This window comes from Heterodontus francisci, chromosome 6 (genome assembly GCF_036365525.1).
Source record: "Heterodontus francisci isolate sHetFra1 chromosome 6, sHetFra1.hap1, whole genome shotgun sequence".
Classification (NCBI taxonomy): Eukaryota; Metazoa; Chordata; class Chondrichthyes; order Heterodontiformes; family Heterodontidae; genus Heterodontus; species Heterodontus francisci.
In genome coordinates, this window is record NC_090376.1 from 7,340,789 (window position 1) to 7,363,356 (window position 22,568).

At 56.0% G+C, this 22,568-nt stretch overlaps 1 protein-coding gene across 2 annotated transcripts in view; it reads left to right on the top strand.

Moving 5' to 3' along the window:
* The first annotated feature begins 20,091 nt into the window (after window positions 1-20,091).
* The window catches only part of LOC137371104 (cGMP-dependent 3',5'-cyclic phosphodiesterase), a 372,354-nt gene continuing 369,877 nt past the window's right edge, over window positions 20,092-22,568 (top strand). For both annotated transcript variants that reach the window (XM_068033044.1, XM_068033045.1), the window contains exon 1: window positions 20,092-20,233. In XM_068033044.1, coding sequence (XP_067889145.1) covers window positions 20,123-20,233 — 111 coding nt within the window. In that variant the 5' untranslated portion in view covers window positions 20,092-20,122. The remainder of the gene's footprint in view (window positions 20,234-22,568) is intronic.

Below are 22,568 nucleotides of genomic sequence, written 5' to 3' on the forward strand. Positions count from 1 at the left end.
CCTATCAACCTGCAAGTCTTTGGCATGTGGGAGGAAACCGGAGCACCCGGAGGAAACCCACACAGACACAGGGAGAACTTGCAAACTCCACACAGGCAGTACCCAGAACTGAACCCGGGTTGCTGGAGCTGTGAGGCTGCGGTGCTAACCACTGCGCCACTGTGCCGCCCAAGTTTTGAACATGGGAAAGGGGGGGGCGATGGGAAGAAGAACAAAAGGGAAGGTCTGTGATAGGGTGGAGGACAGGAGAGATTAAATGACAAATGGTTTCATGGTGCAAGACCAAAGGGAGGGGTAATGGGACAAGTAAAGATGTGTGCAGAGGAGATGTGAGTGGCAGGATAGCAACCGTCTGAACACAAAGGAAAGGAAATAAGAGAAAAACATGAGAAAAAAAAAACAAACCAGCAAAGAATCATGAAACAAAATGGACACAGTGGTTACGATCTAAAATTGTTGAACTCAGTGTTGAGTCCTGAAGGTTGTAAAGTGCCCAGTCGAAAGATGAGGTGCTGTTCCTTGACCTTGTGTTGAGCTTCATTGGAACACTCCGGGAGGCCAAAGACAGAATGCAAGCAAGGTGGGGAATTAAAATGACAGGTGACTGGAAGCTCCGGGTCATGCTTGTGAACTGAGCGGAGGTGTTCCGCAAAGCGGTCACCCGTCTGTGTTTGGTCTCCCCAATGTAGAGGAAACCACATTGTGAGCAGAGAACAGAGTATAATAAATTGAACAAAGATCTTTCCTTCTGGGTTTCACAGCTACATTCAAACTCCTCGCAGATTAAATACTAGATCGCCTTCACAATGATAATCCAATTGTAAATATGTTTTCTCATTAATCCAGAATTGGTTTGATGATGCCTTCTCTAGAAACCCAAACCTGGAATCCACACTGTTGCAGAATCCATTCTATCTGCACAATCCACCATACACAGATTATAATTCACTCTCTCTGCATATCTCTTTCAGTATGAACATTTACTCTGTATCTAACCCCGTTTTTTTTTTCCAAGGTAGCCTTTATACCCCAGGCCCCTTTTATATTTTTCATGTCGAGGGGACCTTTATTCCTCAGGCCCCCTTTATATACATATTTACAAAAATAACTTGATTAAAAACAAAAAAATAAACTAAAGCTCAAATTAAAATGCCATTCTCGGCGTCGACGATGCACTCCAGTCCCTGCGGTGCCCACCGGTCGCGGAAGGCCTCAAGCGTACCGGCGGACACCGCATGCTCCTTCTCCAGGGACACCCGGGCGCGAACGTAACCGCGGAAGAGGGGCAGGCAATCGGGGAGGACGGAACCCCCGACGGCCCGCAGCCTTGGCCAGGCCCAGCAGCAGACCGACGAGGAGATCCTCCTCCCGGCCCACGCCCCTCCGCACCGGGTGCCCAAAGATCAGGAGTGTGGGACTGAAGTGCAGCCAGAATTTCAGGAGCAGCCCCTTCAAATACTCAAAGAGGGGCTGCAACCTCGCACACTCCATATATATGTGAAACACGGACTCGCCCAGGCCGCAGAAAGTACAGGCAGCCTGGGAGTCCGTGAACCTACTTAAAAGTCTGTTGCACGGGACTGCCCTGTGCAACACCCTCCACCCCAGGTCCCCGATGTAAAGGGGGAAGACTCCCGCGTCGAGAGACCTCCATCGGAGTTTCCCCTCGCCGCCAGATGGCAACGCAGACCGCCAGGGCGTGTCCGGCCGGCTGACGAGGGCGAGGAATTGGAGAGTGTGCAGGAGCAGCCCGTACAGGAAACCCCTCCGCGCCGAATGGAATGGCACGGAGGGCATTTCCGAGAGGCAGCTCGGGTTGTGCAGGACCGGCTCCCATGGAGGGTTTCGGGGCCTGGGTCCGATGAGCAGTTCCGGCCGAATGGGGGTCAGCTCGGCCGGGAGCGATCCGCATGCCCGAGCCCCCTCGCCACCCGCAGTGAGGGGCGTCCCGGGAGTTTTGGCTACTACTCCGCCGGCCAGACCGTCCCCGGAGTCGGCCGCCCGGACAGCCGAGGCACTCTCCTCCGCCGACGGGGGAGCGCCCTGACTGGAGGCGACCATGTTCCAGACTCGGAATAGATCCCAGTAAAAGACAGGCAACTCCCTCAGAGAGGTGCGGCTAATGGACTCCGCCGGGAGCTGCGTGTCGTCTTGAAGGCAGTGACACTGGCGGAAAAAGTACGTCGCCAGCGCACACCATCTGGGAGGACGCTCGACATACAGGTATCTCTGCAGGGTCCGAAGGCGGAGAGTCGCAGCCTGGGTGCGGACGCACACCAGCGACTGGCCACCCTCCTCGATCAGGAGACTCAGGACCGCGGCAGAGAGCCAGTGTTTCCTCCTGCCCCAGAAGAAATCGACGCGTTTCTTCTGGATCTTGGTGGCAAATGCAGGGGCGGAGCCAAAGTGACCAACCGGTACCACAGCATGGAGGCCACCAGTTGGTTTATGACCAACGCTCGGCCCCTGTAGGAAAGCACTCGGAGCAGTCCTGTCCAGCGCCCCAGCCGAGCGGTGACTTTCGCCTCCAACTCCTGCCAGTTTGCCGGCCAGGCTTCCTCAGCGGGGCTAAGGTGGACTCCCAGATAGAGGAGGTGCGTGGTGCTCCACGCAAAAGGTGTCAACTCCTCCTGCAGGGAGTCCACCCGCCACTGACCCACCAGGAGCCCGGAACATTTCTCCCAATTGATCCTCGCGGAGGACGCGGCAGAAAAGGTCTGCTGGCAGCCGCGCATCCTCCGCAAGTCAACGGGATCTGTGACTGCGAGGAGCACGTCGTCGGCGTAAGCCGAGAGGACGACCCGCATGGCCGGCCCGTGCAGAGCCAACCCCGTCAACCTCCTGCGAAGCAGGCACAGGAAGGGCTCCACCCAGATGGTGTACAATTGGCCGGACATGGGGCATCCCAGACACACTCCTCTCCCAAAGCGAAGAGGCGCCGTCAAGGACCCGTTAACCTTGACTAGACACTCTGTGGCGGCGTATAAAAGTTGGACCCGGGCCAGGAAATGCGGCCCGAGTCCGAAAGCACGCAGAGTCCCGAAAAGGTATTCGTGATCCACCCTGTCGAACGCCTTCTCCTGATCGAGGGAGAGAAAGGCGACCAACAGACCAGTCCTCTGGGAAAGATGGATCAGGTCCCGGACCAGGTGGATGTTGTCCTGGATGGACCGGCCCGGGACCGTGTAGGACTGGTCGGGGTGGATCATGTGGGCCAGCACGGAGCCCAGGCGGGTAGACATAGCCCGGGCAAAGATCTTATAATCCGTGCTGAGGAGGGAGACCGGACGCCAGTTTTTAAGCAGGCGGAGATCACCCCTCTTCGGCAGCAGGACGATGACCGCCCTGCGCCACGAGAGGGGCATCTCCCCGGTCGCCAGGCTTTCCCCCAGGACCCGCGCGTAATCGTCCCCCAGGACGTCCCAGAACACCCTGAGGAACTCCACGGTCAACCCATCCAGCCCTGGGGATTTGCCCCTCGAGAGCTGGTGGAGGGCGCCAGTCAGCTCCGCCAACCTGTGCGGAGCCTCCAATCTTTCGGCTGACCTGCGGCAGGTCCTCCCACAAAACTCTGCGCGCGTCCTCGCTGGACGGATCCGGAGAGAACAACGCACTGTAATACGTCCGGACCAGGAGGCCCATTCCCTCCGGATCCGTGATGGAGGACCAGTCATCGGCCAGCAGCTCATACGAGTAGAAGAAGGCTGAAGCGCGGTCCAAATCTTCCAGGATCTGGGCCGCGACCTCACGTACGCGCCTCGGGACCCTATGAGCTGCAGGTCCCTCAGCGCGCCCTTCTTCTCCTTCTACGCCTGCCACAGGGCCGGGTCCGCGACGGCATGACCGAGGCGGGACTCCAAGTCGAGCACCTCCCTCTCTAGGCGCCCGATCTCGGTTTCCCACCTCTTGGTCGACCCCTTCGCGTACTCCTGACAGAAGACGCGGATGTGAGTCTTACCCACATCCCACCATAGCGTCAAGGAGGGGAAGCCCCCTGCTTCCTTCTCCAGTTGGCCCAGAATTGACAGAACGAGTCCCGAAATCGCTCGTCCTCCAGCAGCCGGTTGATAAAGTGCCAGTACGCGGACCCCGCCCGCGTGCGGAGCAGAGTGAACTCCGCCCACACCAGGTGGTGGTCCGAGCACGGCACCAGCCGCATGGAGGCTGCCGAGACGCGGGAGACGTACGCCTGCGGAAAGTAGAGGCGGTCGATTCGGGACCCTCCTCCTCCAGACCTCCACATGAAGGCGCTGGAGTCGGGATGGAGATTCCGCCAGACATCCACCAAGTTGAGGGAGCTGATCAGTTCCCTTAACTTCTCCACCGATGCTTGGCCGCGCTGGGGACCGGAGCGATCCCCCACCTCGAGGGTGCAGTTAAAATCCCCCCTGAGGATGATGCACTCGCCGCTATCGATGGAGCTCAAGAGAGCGGACACTTCTCAAAGAAGCGCGCTTGCCACGCACCGGGCCTGGTTGCGTACACGTTCACAAGGTGGAGCGGCACGCTACCCAGGCGAACGGCGAGGTGGAGCAAGCAGCCTGGCACTAGATCCTTGACCCCCAAGATCTCCGGCTGAAAAGTCGGGGCCAACAAGATAACCACCCCACTAGAAATAGGGGTGAGGTGACTCATGTAGACCCCATCCTGCCACTCCAGGAGCCAGGTGGCTTCGTCTCCCGGAACGGTGTGGGTTTCCTGCAGAAAACTCACCGCGTATCTCCCTTCCCTGAGGACTGAGAGATTGTGAAATCTGCAGTGAGCCCCTCTGCTGCCGTTGATGTTGAGGCTGGCTATGCTTATCTTCATGTCAAAGGTACTTAAAACCCGTCACCAACAACTCACTGTGAGGAGGGAGTGGAAGTGCACCTGGCCTTCCACTCCCCCAGCAACCCATTGAGGAACACATTAAAACGGCGCCTCTCAACCAGTTTCACGCCCGTGCGCTTGCCCACTTTCTTCAGGGCGGCACGGACGGACTGGATAATCAGCGCCAGATTCGACCAACGGCCGAGGGCCAGCTGAACTTTATTGCGGCAACCCCTGCAAGCCGCGAGGAAATCCCGGAGTTCCGCCGTGAGGATGAGAGGAGATTCGGTGGGAGGCGCGAGGGACTCCACCACCTCACTGGCGATGCAATCAAGGTCATCCTCCGTGCCCCACACCGAATCCCCATCCTCCTCCGGGTCGTCACCGCCAGCGGCCGACACATCCACCACACACTGTGGGGCGGATGTCCCCGCAGCGCCAGCTGAACCCGCCTCCGTCACGATCCCACCCCCAGGATCGATGGTGGAGGAGTCCTCTCTGGGTTCTAAGATGGAACTGGAGCCTGTGGGTACCAGCGGTTCAGGACCCCCCTCCACCTCCGTCCCCAGGCAAATCAGCGGTCCGGGAAGACGTGAGTTCCCGACTCCGGAAATCCAGCCGGAGCCAAGACTGGAGGCGGAGAGAGGAGGCCATCTCCCACTCCGCCAGCACCCACAGACCCAGCAGATGGGGCAGAATTTTCAATTATCACCAGGTCGGGTGTGTCCTGGTTGGTGGTGGATTTTGGCTGGGAGGGCCGACCCATTGGTGCCTCGCCCACCCCTCCACTCAGGGCACCCAACCCAGTGGCAGAATGGGAGGCATCCCCAGGCTCCCCCACCACAAACAGGGCTCCACTTACTCTTTCAGGAGGGGCCTCATATACAGGGGTCTCCCCCTCCCCTCTATCCTGAGGGGTAGGGAGCTCCTGCCCAGACTTTGAAGCATTGATGTTGTTGGTGGTAGGGGAAAATTGGCAACCTGAACAAGGAGACAGCTCCCCCCCAACAGATGGGCCCTGCACCTCAGGGCCCTGTGTTACCTCTGTGGAGGGGTGCCTTCTCCTCTTTTTCCCGGTTGGGCGCGGAGGCTCAGAGACCTCCATGCCATCAGAGGCCTCCGCCTCCGCACTCTTTTTTTTTTAGTCACCCTGGGCCTGAGCCCAGCCCTGGGACAGGTGGATTCCATGGGAACGGGCCTTGGGCTGAGATCAGGCTCGGGTTGTGCCACGGTGTCCAGGGGACGCTCCTCTCACTGTTTATTTTTGCTCCGCGCCTTCCTTCCACCCGGACGGGCACTCCCCTCCCCACCGGAGTCTGTGAAAACCACAGCCTCCAGAACCGACTGAGCGGTGTCTGTATGATGTGTGGGGGGAGCGGGAGGAGGTGCAGTGGCATCAACCTGGGCCACCGAGGTGGAGTTGGCGGCCGGGAGGTTGGGGCAGTTCTTGCGAATGTGCTCCACCCCTTTGCAGGCATGGCACCGCACTACGTCCGAGGTCCAGAAGACGCGATAGGCCATCCTCTGGAACTTCAAATTAAATTGGCCCTCTGATACCTCCTCCCGCGCCAGCTGCATAAATAGCTGGCGGTGGAAGGAGTAGACATGTTGGAGGCTGTGCTCCCGAAGACCGAGCGGGACTGGGGTGATCCCCGACCTCACCTTCCCCCAGATGGTGCAGGTGGGGGAGGAGGAGCTCACTGGGAATGAAGGGCGGAACGTTTGATAGCATTATCCGCTGTGCAATGGCCCCCACAGTGATCCCTTTACTCAAGGCCAGGGACACCGCCCGCTCGGTCTTCAAAAAGAACACAGCCTTCCCATACATCTTTGAGGCCGCAACAATGGCCGAGGGGCTGACAACCTCGGCCATTGCCTTTACGCAGGCTTCAATAGACATGTTGGGGTGGGGATAGCTCTTCACCCCATGGCTGGATGTTATCAATTTAAAGGGTGACGGGGCCACGTGGGCAGCCACAGAGGCTGCAGCTGCATACGTAGTAGAGGGCCCCGCCACCTGTGATGAAGGGCTTGCCATGGGTCTAAGAGCTAAACCCACCCCAAATTGTGGGTTTGCACACCGAATACCAAAAGATTCACAAAAGATATTGAATATGTATTTTTAAAAAAACACAAACAAACAAACAACAGGTTAGGGGAGAGGCTGAGGGAATAGAGGAGAGGTAAAGGCAGGCTGTAAGGAATGACTTGCTTTCTGGAGGTGGTGCTCACAGCACACTTAAAACAGTCTTTGCACTTGGTCTTCCGGTCTTCTGGTTGGGGGAGGCTTCTTCACCTGGGTCAGCTGAAGCTCCGTCTGTTTAGACGGGCAGCTTCAGCTGACCCAGGCTGGGCAATTGGGGTGGGGAGGGAGCTTCCCTGTGTGCTTGTTGCAGCAGCACAGATTCCTGCTGAATTGGCAGCCCCACCCCTTGTTGTTCCGGCCACTTGTTCCTCCCGCAACAGTCCAAAGCAAATTACTGGTGTTCAGCACCCACCTCCAGACAAAGCCTTGTTTCCAACAAAAAATGTCTCTTTCTTCTCTTTAATGGTGATTGTTGTTGAAGCTTTCCCTCCGCTTGGTTGTAACTGCTCTCCCTTGCTCAGTCTAGCTCCTCTCTCCATCTCTGCAACCTCCAACTGCCACCAGCACTCTCAGCTGAGGCTCGTTGCTGCAATCAGCAGTCAACACTCCAATTAGCCAGCAGCTAACCCCCGTTTTATTTATTTATTTATTTTTTTGTACCTGCCCTGGGAGTGTTTGATGGTGGACAGTGTAGAGGGAGCTTTACTCCATATCTAACCCCCGTACTGTACCTGTCCCTGGGAGTGTTTGATGGGGGACAGTGTAGAGGGAGCTTTACTCTGTATCTAACCCCGTTTTTTTTTTACTCTGTATCTGACCCCATTTTTTTTTTTTGTCGAGGGGGCCTTTATTCCTCAGGCCCCCTTTATATATTTTATATGTCGAGGGGGCCTTTATTCCTCAGGCCCCCTTTATATACACACTTATATTTTTAAAATAACTTTATTAAAACCAGAGAAATCAACAAAAATCTCAAATTAAAATGCCATTCTCGGCGTCAACGATGCACTCCAGTCCCTGCGGTGCCCACCGGTCGCGGAAGGCCTCAAGCGTACCGGCGGACACCGCATGCTCCTTCTCCAGGGACACCCGGGCGCGAACGTAACAGCGGAAGAGGGGCAGGCAAACGGGGAGGACGGACCCCCCGACGGCCCGCAGCCTGGACCTGTGAATTGCCACCTTGGCCAGGCCCAGGAGCAGACCGACGAGGAGATCCTCCTCCCGGCCCAAGCCCCTCCGCACCGGGTGCCCAAAGATCAGGAGCGTGGGACTGAAGTGCAGCCAGAATTTGAGGAGCAGCCCCTTCAGATACTCAAATAGGGGCTGCAACCTCGCACACTCCGTATAAATGTGGAACACGGACTCGTCCAGGCCGCAGAAGGTACAGCTGGCCTGGGAGTCCGTGAACCAACTTAAAAGCCTATTGCACGGGACTGCTCTGTGCAGCACCCTCCACCCCAGGTCCCCGATGGAAAGGGGGAAGACTCCCGCGTAGAGAGACCTCCATCGGGGTTTCCCCTCGCCGCCAGATGGCAACGCGGACCGCCAGGGCGTGTCCGGCCGGCTGACGAGGGCGAGGAAGTGGAGAGTGTGCAGGAGCAGCCCGTACAGGAAACCCCTCCGCGCCGAATGGAATGGCACGGAGGGCATTTCCGAGAGGCGGCTCGGGTTGTGCGGGACCGGCTCCCGAGGAGGGTTTCGGGGCCTGGGTCCGATGAGCAGTTCCGGCCGAGCGGGGATCAGCTCGGCCAGGATCGCTCCGCACTCCCGAGCCCCCTCGCCACCCGCAGTGAGGGGCGTCCCGGGGGTTTCGGCTACTCCTCCGCCCGCCGGACCGTCCCCGGAGTCGGCCGCCCAGACAGCCGAGGCGCTCTCCTCCGCTGGCGGCGACCATGTTCCAGACTCGGAAAAGATCCCGGTAAAAGACAGGCAACTCCCTCAGAGAGGCGCGGCTAACGGACTCCACCGGGAGCTGCGTGTCGTCTTGAAGGCAGTGACACTGGCGGAAAAAATACGTCGCCAGCGCACACCATCTGGGAGGACGCTCGACGTACAGGTATCTCTGCAGGGTCCGAAGGCGGAGAGTCGCAGCCTGGGTGCGGACGCACACCAGCGACTGACCGCCCTCCTCGATCGGGAGACTCAGGACCGCGGCAGAGACCCAGTGTTTCCTCTTGCCCCAGAAGAAATCGACGAGTTTCTTCTGGATCTTGGTGGTAAATACAGGGGGCGGGGCCAAAGTGACCAACCGGTACCACAGCATGGAGGCCACCAGTTGGTTTATGACCAACGCTCGGCCCCTGTAGGAAAGCACTCGGAGCAGTCCTGTCCAGCGCCCCAGCCGAGCGGTGACTTTCGCCTCCAACTCCTGCCAGTTTGCCGGCCAGGCTTCCTCAGCGGGGCTAAGGTGGACTCCCAGATAGAGGAGGTGCGTGGTGCTCCACGCCAAAGGTGTCATCTCCTCCGGCAGGGAGTCCACCCGCCACTGACCAACCAGGAGTCCGGAACATTTCTCCCAATTGATCCTCGCGGAGGACGCAGCAGAAAAGGTCTGCTGGCAGTCGCGCATCCTCCGCAAGTCAACGGGATCTGTGATTGCGAGGAGCACGTCGTCGGCGTAAGCCGAGAGGACGACTCGCATGGCCGGCTCGCGCAGAGCCAATCCCGTCAACCTCCTGCGAAGCAGGCACAGGAAGGGCTCCACGCAGATGGTATACAATTGGCCGGACATGGGGCACCCCTGACGCACTCCTCTCCCAAATCGAAGGGGCGCCATCAAGGACCCGTTAACTTTGACTAGACACTCTGCGGCGGCGTATAAAAGTCGGACCCGGGCCACGAAATGCGGCCCAAGTCCGAAAGCGCGCAGAGTCCCGAAAAGGTATTCGTGATCCACCCTGTCGAATGCCTTCTCCTGATCGAGGGAGAGAAAAGCGACCGACTGACCAGTCCTCTGGGAAAGATGGATCAGGTCCCGGACCAGGTGGATGTTGTCCTGGATGGACCGGCCCGGGACCGTGTAGGACTGGTCGGGGTGGATCATGTGGGCCAGCACGGAGCCCAGGCAAAGATCTTATAATCCATGCTGAGGAGGGAGACCGGACGCCAGTTTTTAAGCAGGCGGAGATCGCCCCTCTTCGGCAGCAGGACGATGACCGCCCTGCGCCACGAGAGGGGCATGTCCCCGGTCGCCAGGCTTTCCCCCAGGACCCGCGCGTAATCGTCCCCCAGGACGTCCCAGAACGCCCTGAGGAACTCCACGGTCAACCCATCCAGCCCTGGGGATTTGCCCCTCGAGAGCTGGTGGAGGGCACCAGTCAGCTCTGCCAACGTGAGCGGAGCCTCCAATCCTTCGGCGCCCTCCGGGCTGACCTGCGGCAGGTCCTCCCACAAAACTCTGCGCGCATCCTCGCTGGACGGATCCGGAGAGAACAACGCACTGTAATACGTCCGGACCAGGAGGCCCATTCCCTCCGGATCCGTGATGGAGGATCCGTCGTCGGCCAGCAGCTCGATGAGCTGCTTACGGACCCCCCGCCATTTTTCCAGCGAGTAGAAGAAGGGTGAGGCGCGGTCCAAATCTTCCAGGATCTGGATCCGCGACCTCACGTACGCGCCTCGGGACCCTATGAGCTGCAGGTTCCTCAGTGCGCCCTTCTTCTCTTTGTACGCCTGCCACAGGGCCGGGTCCGCGACGGCATGACCGAGGCGGGATTCCAAGTCGAGCACCTCCCTCTCAAGGCGCCCGATCTCGGCTTCCCGCCTCTTGGTTGACCCCTTCGCGTACTCCTGACAGAAGACGCGGATGTGAGTCTTGCCCACATCCCACCATAGCCTCAAGGAGGGGAAGCCCCCCTGCTTCCTTCTCCAGTCGGCCCAGAATCGACAGAACGAGTCCCGAAATCGCACGTCCTCCAGCAGCCGGTTGTTAAAGTGCCAGTACGCGGACCCCGCCCGCGTGCGGAGCGGAGTAAACTCCGCCCACACCAGGCGGTGGTCCGAGCACGGCACCAGACGCATGGAGGCCGCCGAAACGCGGGAGACGTACGCCTGCGAAATGTAGAGGCGGTCGATTCGCGACCCCCCTCCTCCAGACCTCCACGTGAAGGCGCTGGAGTCGGGATGGAGATTCCGCCAGACGTCCACCAAGTTAAGGGAGCTGATCAGTCCCCTCAACTTCTCCACCGACGCTTGGCCGTGCTGGGGACCGGAGCGATCCCCCACCTCGAGGGTGCAGTTAAAATCTCCCCTGAGGATGATGCACTCGCCGCTATCGATGGAGCTCAAGAGAGCGGACACTTCTTCAAAGAAGCGCGCTTGCAAAGCGCCGGGCCTGGGCGCGTACACGTTCACAAAGTGGAGCGGCACGCTACCCAGGCGAACGGCGAGGTGGAGCAAGCGGCCCGGCACTAGCTCCTTGACCCCCAAGATCTCCGGCTGAAAAGTCGGGGCCAACAAGATAGCCACCCCACTAGAAATAGGGGTGAGGTGACTCATGTAGACCCCACCCTGCCACTCCAGGAGCCAGGTGGCTTCGTCTCCCGGAACGGTGTGGGCTTCCTGCAGAAAGCTCACCGCGTATCTCCCTTCCCTAAGGACTGAGAGATTGTGAAATCTGCAGTGAGCCCCTCTGCTGCCGTTGATGTTGAGGCTGGCTATGGTTATCTTCATGTCAAAGGTACTTAAAACCCGTCACCAACACCTCACTGTGAGGAGGGAGTGGAAGTGCACCTGGCCCTCCACTCCCCCAGCAACCCATTGAGGAACACATTAAAACGGCGCCTCTCAACCAGTTTCACGTCCGCGCGCTTGCCCGCTATCTTAAGGGCGGCACGGACGGACTGGATGATCAGCGCCAGATTCGACCAACGGTCGAGGGCCAGCTGAACTTTATTGCGGCAACCTCTGCAAGCCGCGAGGAAATCCCGGAGTTCCGCCGTGGGGATGAGAGGAGATTCGGTGGGAGGCACGAGGGACTCCACCACCTCACTGGCGATGGAATCAAGATCATCCTCCGTGCCCCGCACCGAATCCCCATCCTCCTCCGGGTCGTCACCGCCAGCGGCCGACACATCCACCACACACTGTGGGGCGGACGTCCCGGCCGCGCCAGCTGGTCCCGCCTCCGTCACGATCCCACCCCCAGGATCGATGGCGGAGGAGTCCTCTCTGGGTTCTATTGTGAAACTGGAGCCTGTAGGCACCAGCGGTTCAGGACCCCCCTCCACCTCCATCCCCAGGCCAATGAGTGGTCCAGGGGAGACAGAAGTTCCGGACTCCGGGAAACCAGCCGGAGCCGAGACTGGAGGCGGCGAGAGGAGGCCATCTCCCGCTCCGCCAGCACCCACAGGCCCAGCAGATGGGGCAGCATTCTCAGTTATAACTGGGTCGGGTGTCTCCTGGTTGGTGGTGGACTCCGGCTGGGAGGCCCGACCCTCTGGGGCCTCGCCCTCCCCTTCATTCAGGGCACCCGACCCAGTAGCAGTGGCGGAATGGGCGGTTTCCCCAGGCTCCCCCACCACAAGCAGGGCCCCACTTACTCCTTCAGGAGGGGCCTCACGTACCGGGGCCATCCCCTCCCCTCCATCCTGAGGAATAGGGAGCACCTGCCCGGACTTTGCAGCCTTGGTGGTGGCGGTAGGGGGAACCTGAGGACCAGAAACAGGAGGCAGCTCCCCTCCACCTCAGGGCCCTGTGTTATTTCTGTGGAGGGGTGCCTTCACCTCTTTTTCGCACTTGGGCGCGGAGACTCAGAGACCTCCATGTCATCAGAGGCCTCCGCCTCCACACCCTTTTTTCCCTTTTTAGTCACCCTGGGCCTGAGCCCAGCCCTGGGACAGGTGGATTCCATGGGAATGGGCTTTGGGCTGAGCTCAGGCTCGGGTTGAGTCAAAGTGTCCAGGGGACGCACCTCACGATGTTTCTTTTTTCCCCGCGTCTTTCTTCCGCTCGGACGGACGCTCCCCTCCCCGCCAGAGGCTGTGAAAACCACAGCCTCCGGAACCGACTGAGCGGTGTCTGTTGGATCTGCGGGGGGAGTGGGAGGAGGTGCTGTGGAACCACTCTGGGCCGCCGAGGTGGAGCTGGCGGCCGGGAGGTTGGGGCAGTTCTTACGAACATGCCCCACCCCCTTGCAGACGTGGCACCGTGCCCCGTCCGAGGTCCAAAAGACGCGGTAGGCCGTCCCCTGGAACTCCACATTAAATTGGCCCTCCGTGTCCTCCTCCCGCGCCAGCTGCATAAATAACTGGCGGCGGAAGGAGTAGACATGTTGGAGGCTGTGCTCCCCAAGAACAAGCCGGACTGGGGTGATCCCCGACCTCACCTCCCCCAGATGGTGCAGGTGGGGGAGGAGGAGCTCACTGGGAATGAAGGGTGGGATGTTGGACAACATTATCCAATGCGCAGTGGCCCCCAGAGGGTCCACTGGCAGGAAGGTCCCCCCCACAGTGAGCCCTTTACTCAGGGCCAGGGACACCGCCCGCTCGGTCTTCAAAAAGAACACAGCCTTCCCATACATCTTTGAGGCCGCAACAATGGCCGAGGGGCCGACAACCACGGCCATTGCCTTAACGCAGGCCTCAATAGACATGTTGGGGTGGGGATAGCTCTTCACCCCATGGCTGCATGTCAATAATTTAAAGGGTGACGGGGCCACGTGGGCAGCCACAGAAGCTGCAGCTGCGTAGGTAGTAGAGGGCCCCGCCACCGGTGATGAAGGGCTTGCCATGGGTCTAAGAGCTAAACCCACCCCAAATTGTGGACTTGCACACTAAATAACAGCGACTCACAGAAAAATTTGAAAAGACAAACAAACAAACAACAGGTTAGTGGAGAGGCTGAGGTAAGAGAGGAGAGGCAAAGGCAGGCTGGAAGGGATGACTTGCTTTCTGGAGGTGGTGCTCACAGTACACTTAAAACAAACAGTCTTTGAAGTTGATCTTCCGGTCTTCTGGTTGGGGGAGTCGTCTTCACCTGGGTCAGCTGAAGCTGCCCAGGCACTATCTATCCCCTTCCGTCTGTTTAGCTGGGCAGCTTCAGCTGACCCAGGCTTGGCAATTGGGGTGGGGAGGGAGCTTCCCTGTGTGCTTTTGCAGCAGCACAGATTCCTGTTGAATTGGCAGCCCCACCCCTTGTTGTTCCAGCCACTTGTTCCTCCCCCAACAGTCCAAAGTAAATTACTGGTGTTCAGCACCCACCTCCAGACAAAGCCTTGTTTCCAAAAAATGTCTCTTTCTTCTCTTTAATGGAGACTTTTGTTAGAGTTTTCCTCTGCTTGTTGGTAGCTGCTCTCCCTTGCTCAGTGCAGCTCCTCTCTCCACCTCTGCAACCTCCAACTGCCACCAGCACTCTCAGCTGCACCTCTTTGAGGCACTCAACACTCAGGCTCCCAAATCAGAGAGCAGCCAATCCCAGTGCTGTACCTGTCCTGGGAGTGTTTGATGGGGACAGTGTAGAGGGAACTTTACTCTGTATCTAACCCCTGTTTCTTTTTTGTTTGATGGAGACAGTTAGAGGGAGCTTTCTTTTGGGCCTCCTTATCTCGAGAGACAATGGATATGCGCCTGGAGGTGGTCAGTGGTTTGTGAAGCAGCGCCTGGAGTGGCTATATAGGCCAATTCTGGAGTGACAGGCTCTTCCACAGGTGCTTCAGAGAAATTTGTTTGTCGGGGCTGTTGCACAGTTGGCTCTCCCCTTGCGCCTCTGTCTTTTTTCCTGCCAACTACTAAGTCTCTTCGACTCGCCACAATTTAGCCCTGTCTTTATGGCTGCCCGCCAGCTCTGGCGAATGCTGGCAACTGACTCCCACGACTTGTGATCAATGTCACACGATTTCATGTCGCGTTTGCAGATGTCTTTATAGCGGAGACATGGACGGCCGGTGGGTCTGATACCAGTGGCGAGCTCGCTGTACAATGTGTCTTTGGGGATCCTGCCATCTTCCATGCGGCTCACATGGCCAAGCCATCTCAAGCGCCGCTGACTCAGTAGTGTGTATAAGCTGGGGGTGTTGGCCGCTTCAAGGACTTCTGTGTTGGAGATATAGTCCTGCCACCTGATGCCAAGTATTCTCCGAAGGCAGCGAAGATGGAATGAATTGAGATGTCGCTCTTGGCTGACATACGTTGTCCAGGCCTCGCTGCCATAGAGCAAGGTACTGAGGACACAGGCCTGATTCACTTGGACTTTTGTGTTCCGTGTCTGTGCGCCATTTTCCCACACTCTCTTGGCCAGTCTGGATATGGCAGTGGAAGCCTTTCCCATGCGCTTGTTGATTTCTGGGAGCTTTACTCTGTATCTAACCCTGTTTTTTTTTTTTACCCCGCGCTGTACCTGTCCTGGGAGTGTTTGATGGGGACAGTGTAGAGGGAGCTTTACTCTGTATCTAACCCTGTTTTTTTTTGTTTTTTTTTTCTTTTTCTTTTTTTTTACAGTGGGAATATTTCAATAGTTCTTTCAAAGAACTGGCTTGCTGGGCCGAATAACCTCCTTTTGTGCGGTGTGATTCTATGATTTGTGAAAGTAATATGAGACTTAACAGACATAGATTTCAGTCAAACCCGCTCACCATCTCAAGGGAAGTTAGTTGAATTTATCCCAAAAGATATGACAGATTGGGCTTTTACACAAGGCTCACAATTGTTCTGAAGATCAATTTTTCACTATTTCATTGGCACTCAGAGTATACAATTTTTAAAGAGGGACTAATTCCATTAAAACACCTTCTAAGGAGAAATTATTGCCATCAGGATCCTATTTAAAAGGAACACTAATCTGCTGAGACTTTGTCTGAAAACCAGGACACCTTTTAAAGAGGAGATTATGCCCTTAAAACCACTTCTAATGAGACAATTTCACCCACAAAATATCATTAAAATGGAGAAGACATGCTCTCAAAACCACATTTAAAGAAAAATCTTACCATCAGTATGCTTTCAATCAGACAGCACGGACACCCCAATTTGGCGCAAAATAGGGTGACTCCTCTGAAATTGACACTGTTGATGGGACAGTGTAGAAGGAGCTTTACTCTGTATCTAACCCAGTGCTATACCTGTCCTGGGAGTGTTTGATGGGACAGTGTAGAGGGAGCTTTACTCTGTATCTAACCCTGTGCTGTACCTGTCCTGGGAGTGTTTGATGGGACAGTGTAGAGGGAGCTTTACTCTGTATCTAACCCAGTGCTGTACCTGTCCTGGGGAGTGTTTGATGGGGACAGTGTAGAGGGAGCTTTACTCTGTATCTAACCCTGTGCTGTACCTGTCCTGCGAGTGTTTGATGGGACAGTTTAGAGGGTACTCTGTCATTATTTACAGGGATCTCCAAGAGTGTGTCAGTATTTACAAGGGGTCCCTGGGAGTGTGTCAGTATTTACAAGGGGGGTCCCCGCGGAGTGTGTCAGTATTTACAGGGGGTCCCGGGCGTGTGTCAGAATTTACAGGGGGTCCCTGGGAGTGTGTTAGTATTTACAGGGGGTCCCTAGGAGTGTGTCAGTATTTACAGGGGTTTCCCGGGAGTGTGTCAGTATTTACAGGTTGTCCCTGGGAGTGTGTCAGTATTTACAGGGTGTCCCTGGGAGTGTGTCAGTATTTACGTGGTGTCTGTCAGTATTTACAGGATGGTCCCCAGGAGTGTGCCAGTATTTACAGGGGGTCCCCAGGGAGTGTGTCAGTATTTACAGGGGGTCCCCAGGGAGTGTGTCAGTATTTACAGGGTGTCCCTGGGAGTGTGTCAGTATTTACGTGGTGTCTGTTAGTATTTACAGGATGGTCCCCAGGAGTGTGCCAGTATTTACAGGGGGTCCCCAGGAGTGTGTCAGTATTTACAGGGGTCCCGGTGAGTGTGTCAGTATTTACAGGGTGGTCCCTGGGGAGTGTGTCCGTATTTACAGGGGGCTCCCAGGAGTGTGTCAGTATTTGCAGGAGGTCCTGAGAGTGTGTCAGTATTTACAGGGAACCCTGGGGTGTCTGTCAGTATTTACAGGGTGTCCCCGGGGAGTGTGTCAGTATTTACACTGGGTTCCTGGGGTGTGTGTCAGTATTTACACTGGTTCCCTGGGGTGTGTGTCAGTATTTACACTGGTTCCCTGGGAGTGTGTCAGTATTTACAGGGGATCCCAGGGAATGTGTCAGTATTTACAGGGTGTCCACGGGGAGTGTGTCAGTATTTACACTGGGTCCCTGGGGAGTGTGTCAGTATTTACAGGGGATCCCGGGGAATGTGTCAGTATTTACAGGGCTGTGTCCCAGGAGTGTGTCGGTATTTCCAGGGGGTCTCTGGGAGTGTGTCTGTATTTACAGGGGGTCCCCAGGAGTGTGCCAGTATTTACAGGGGGTCCCCAGGAGTGTGTCAGTATTTACAGGGGTCCCGGTGAGTGTGTCAGTATTTACAGGGTGGTCCCTGGGGAGTGTGTCAGTATTTACAGGGGGCTCCCAGGAGTGTGTCAGTATTTGCAGGAGGTCCTGAGAGTGTGTCAGTATTTACAGGGAACCCTGGGGTGTCTGTCAGTATTTACAGGGTGTCCCCGGGGAGTGTGTCAGTATTTACACTGGGTTCCTGGGGTGTGTGTCAGTATTTACAGGGGGTCCTGGGAATGTGTCAGTATTTACAGGGGGTTCTCCGGGGAGTGGGTCAATATTTACGGGGTGTCCCGAGAGTGTGTCAGTATTTACAGGGGGTCCCTGGGAGTGTGTCAGGATTTACAGGGGGTCTCGCGAGTGTGTCAGTATTTACAAGGGGTCCCTGGGGATGTGTCAGTATTTACAGTGGGTCCCAGGAGTGTGTCAGTATTTACAGGGGGTCCTGGGAATGTGTCAGTATTTACAGGGGGTTCTCCGGGGAGTGGGTCAATATTTACAGGGGGTCCCGAGAGTGTGTCAGTATTTACAGGGGGTTCCCAAAAGTGTGTCAGTATTTACAGAGGGTCCCCGGGAGTGTGTCAGTATTTACAGGGAGTTCCCAGGAGTGTGTCAGTATTTACAGGGGGTCCTGAGAGTGTGTCAGTATTTACAGGGGGTTCCCTGGAGTGTGTCAGTATTTACAGGAGGTCCCGAGAGTGTCAGTTTTTACAGGGGTCCCCAGGGTGTCTCTCAGTATTTACAGGGGGTCCCCGGGGTGTATGTCAATATTTACAGGGGGTCCCCAGGAGTTTGTCAGTATTTACTGGGTGTCCCTGGGAGTGTGTCAGTATTTACAGGGGGTCCCCAGGAGTTTGTCAGTATTTACAGGGGGTCCCTGGGGAGTGTGTCAGTATTTACAGGGGGTCCCCGCGGTGTATGTCAATATTTACAGGGGGTCCCCAGGGTGTCTCTCAGTATTTACAGGGGGTCCCCGGGGTGTATGTCAATATTTACAGGGGGTCCCCAGGAGCTTGTCAGTATTTACAGGGGGTCCCCGGGGAGTGTGTCAGCATTTACAGGGGGTCCCCGCGGTGTATGTCAATATTTACAGGGGGTCCCCAGGGTGTCTCTCAGTATTTACAGGGGGTCCCCGGGGTGTATGTCAATATTTACAGGGGGTCCCAGGAGTTTGTCAGTATTTACAGGGGGTCCCTGGGGAGTGTGTCAGTATTTTCAGGGGGTCCCCGGGGTGTATGTCAATATTTACAGGGGGTCCCCGGGAGCTTGTCAGTATTTACAGGGGGTCCCCGGGGAGTGTGTCAGCATTTACACGGGGTCCCGGGAGTGTGTCTGTATTTACAGGGGGCCCCCTGTCAGTAGACAAGGGGGCTTAACTGTGTAACCTTCCATGGGACAATTCAGTGGTGGATTAGGGATTGTGTATAAAGTCCTCCAAAGAAATGTAAACCCACGGCCACTCCTCTAGCTTGCAGCTGATTTTCCCAAAAACTGCCCCCATTGAACTTAAGAGTGTAAGGAATTGGAGCCAGTGACCATTTGACCCCTTGATCCTGCCCTGCTGTTCAATAAGGTGATGCTGAATTGTCTATCTCCAGCCCAATTTTCCCCCAGTCCTGTGATTGCCTTCGAACAGTGGAAGCGGAGGAAAGTGTCTTCGCTCAAAGTGGGTCTAAAATCAAAACTAATATGTGGAAGCTAACTCAATGAGCGTGTGGCTAATCTATGGGACAGGCTCCCATGGGAAAAGATAGAAGCATTAATATTGATTCTTTTCGAGATAGATTTCTTTCGGAAAATATCATTTCGACACACAGTATCTGAGTAATTTGAGACATGATGTGTGGGGAGTGTAGCGAGCACGGGAGGAAGAGGGGGCTTTGAATCTCTGGTTCCCAAAACTCCGCAGCACTGGGGGGGGGGGGGGGGGGGGGGGAAGGTTTCCCTCACATCGTGTCTGGGTCTGTTCTAGGCTCACTGATAGAATTTCCCGCAGCATTGGCAACAAAGCCTGAAGGTAACCCCATGTGGGGGGCGCCATCACTCCAGAGAGACTCTGAGACCCTCCCTGTCTACCTGGCCACAGCTGTGATAACAGGCCGCCCTGTGAGAGGGTACCTCAAAACGGGGGGACGTCCTCTCGCTCTCCCTTACCTGAAACAGCAGACTGCAGCTCCCTTCCATACTGGAGGGCCTCCTATTGGTCATCCAGCTTTGAGAACCCGTCCGCTGTCCACTAATTGGCCAATCCAGGCAAAATTGCTGTTGGGTGCCTGCTCCCAACATGACGCAGGGTTGGCGAACCCCGTGTGACCCTAACCTCGGGGTCCTGACCCAAAACGCAGAATCCTGCCCCTGAGCTTTGGGAGGAGCTCAGCAGGCACTAGGACCCAGCAGACCTCCACCCGACCTTGAGCCCGCAAGACTAATTCTTTTTTGCACGTTTGTGACTTTTTGAAGACTTTTTTTTGTTGACAGCCGAACACGGATGGTTGCTTCCCCCTGCGGTCTTTGCCCATTTCCCCTTGTGCAAAGGCTGGGGAGGGGGTTGTGAGAGCAGGTGTCGAGGATGGTCCTGCTTGCAAATCCCACCCCCCCCCCCTCCTCCTCCTCCTCCTCCTCCTCCTCCCACTTTCTGCTATTCTAATATGTAGGTCTGCATTTTGAGAGGACACGCTGAGACTGTGTGTGTGTGTGTGTGTATATATATGTGTGTGTGTGTTTGCGTGCGTGTGTGCAAGAGAGTGGGCGTGTGTGTGTGTTGTTCAGAGAGAGGAGACGGAATAGAACCAGGGGGGGTGGGTGGGGGTGCAGAGAGCAGTAATAAGAGGAAGAGAGAATTAGTAAGCAGGAGGTAGGGAAGGAAGCAATGGTTCTAATACTGCATCACATACTCATCGCACTATTTCAATCTTTTAGGCGAGGACAGCAAGTCCCTGTAAAACCAGAGGTCGATCCCTCCGTTTCTGTGGCTGTACAGGTAAGGAGAATATGGCTGGTTTTATTCCTTTTTTTGAAAGCAGGGTGAGCAAGCATACATGCTTTGTGTGCGAGACAAGAGAGGGCGAGACAGAATTGATGTGAAGAAATTTGTAAACCTTGCAATTGCCCTCCAATGTCCCCCCCCCCCCCCCCCCCCACGGGAGGGGAGTGGGCAACAGTGGGTGTTGCTAAGATTCTGCTCTGGGTTAACCCATCAGTGTCAGGAGATGCCGCTCGATCTTTCGCTCTGTCGGACCTTTCTGCTCTGTGCTTCAGCTTGTGCCCTCCCCACCACCCCCCCCCCCCCCCCCACACCCCCCCACACCCCCCACTGGTTCCCTGAGTTCCCCCCAGCCCCCTTCCGACACCCCCTCCCCCCCCTGCCACCGCCCCCATACTTTAATCTCTCTGTGCCAGTCGTGTGCAGGTCTGTGCCTGTGATGCCCAGCTCCCCCCAATTCTGCACCCAATGTCCCTCGACCAATGTCAGGGAGGCGCACTGGGGAGAGGGTGTGTGGGACGGGGGGAAGGGAGGGACGATGCCAACTCGGTGGGGAGCAAGTGAGACATTGCACTCCGACATTGCCATTTTAACATTGCTGAAAGGCAAAGCTCAGAGTCTGATATTTAAAATTAAAATCAATCGGATTGAATGGAGAGGTAAAGTGGGGGTGCTGTCAGTCAGGGGAAAGATTCCTGCATACAGATTCTCAGATGGAAGTGTTTTCAAAGCTCCCCATCCGACGCCCGTTTGTTGACAGATGTACGGCCCCTTGCTGCGTTAGGAGAGAGAGGTGGTCGCCCGGGGGACACAAGGGGACGATGGGTCTGTGCTGTCAGATAGCAGCACTGCTCAATGCTGATTGTAACAGCAGGGGAGAAATAAAAACCTCTCGGATGCCAGCTCACTCCTCCCACGCTGGGGCAGTTTCATTTCCCCCCCATGTTGGAGGGTGAGAGGTCACCTGGGCCAAGTGCCCACGCCAGTCCATGCCGGCAGGCAATTTGACTGTGGGGGGCCTCATAAGCTCTGCTTTTGCCCAGCCTCCCTGTACACCCATGCATGCTCGCCAGCAGGACTGACTTGGATGACAATGAAGAGTCGGAGTATAACCTGCAGCCCTGAAAGCCATTTGTTGACAAGAAACTCCTAGTTCCTTCTTGAAACCCAGTAAAGACTTCTTCCTTTTCCTGTGCTGATTAATCTGTTCTCCACCCTTCTCATGACAAAAAAACTCTTCCTGAATCTCCTGTTTTCTTCTACAAGTTATAAATATGGACACTTATTCTTAAATGCTGGACACAGCAGAAAACTCACTAGGAGCTGGTTTGGGTGTCATTAGTGACATATGAAACAGGAGGTCATTCAATTGGCTGATGTGTATCTCAATTCCATCTTACCGTCTTGGTTCTGTAACTCTCAATACCTTCACCCAACGAAAAAACCTATTCATCACAGTCTTGAGATTTTCAATTGACCCCCAGCCGTGACAGTTTTTTTGAGGGGAGAGAGTTCCAGATTTCCACCACCCTTTGCCTGCAGATGTGTTTCATTGAAGGTGAACGCGTCAGTCAATCGATGTAAAGAACGTCTGATTTTTGCCTTTCCATCCAAGTTGGTATCCGATTGGTGATCGTCTGCGGGGAGTCAAAGTAATGCTCCCTCCCTCCCATAATTGGCCAAACTGTTCACCACCATCCGAGTGTGACCGGCCCCCGACCCCCCCCCCCCCAACCGCCCCATCATCTACTTTTCCCTGGCAGTGCCTGGAGCAGCACAGTCATTTCTCGGTTCACACAGGCGAGGTGATGGAGGGGGTGAGGTACCATTTTCGGAAGGTGGGCCATGGATGGGGGCGGGGCAGAACACCAGCCTCCAGGAACCTTGGGATCACTTAAACATATGAACAACATACAAACATACGAATTAGGAGCAGGAGTAGGCCACTCGGCCCTTCGAGCCTGTACCGCCATTCAATAATCTGAACTGATTACTTCACATTTCCACCTACCCCCGATAACCTTTCACCCCCTTGCTTATCAAGAATCTATCTACCTCTGCCTTAAAAATATTCAGAGACTCTGCTTCCACTGCCTTTTGAGGAAGAGAATTCCAAAGACACACGACCCTCTGAGAAAAAACATTTCTCCTCATCTCTGTCTCAAATGGGTGACCCCTAGTTTGGGATTCTCCCAGAAGGGGAAACATCCTTTCCACATCCACCCTGTTAAGACTCCTCAGAATCTTATATGTTTCAATCAAGATATAGGACAGATGTTAGAGGTAGTTTCTTTACTCAGAGAGTAGTAGGGGCGTGGAACGCCCTGCCTGC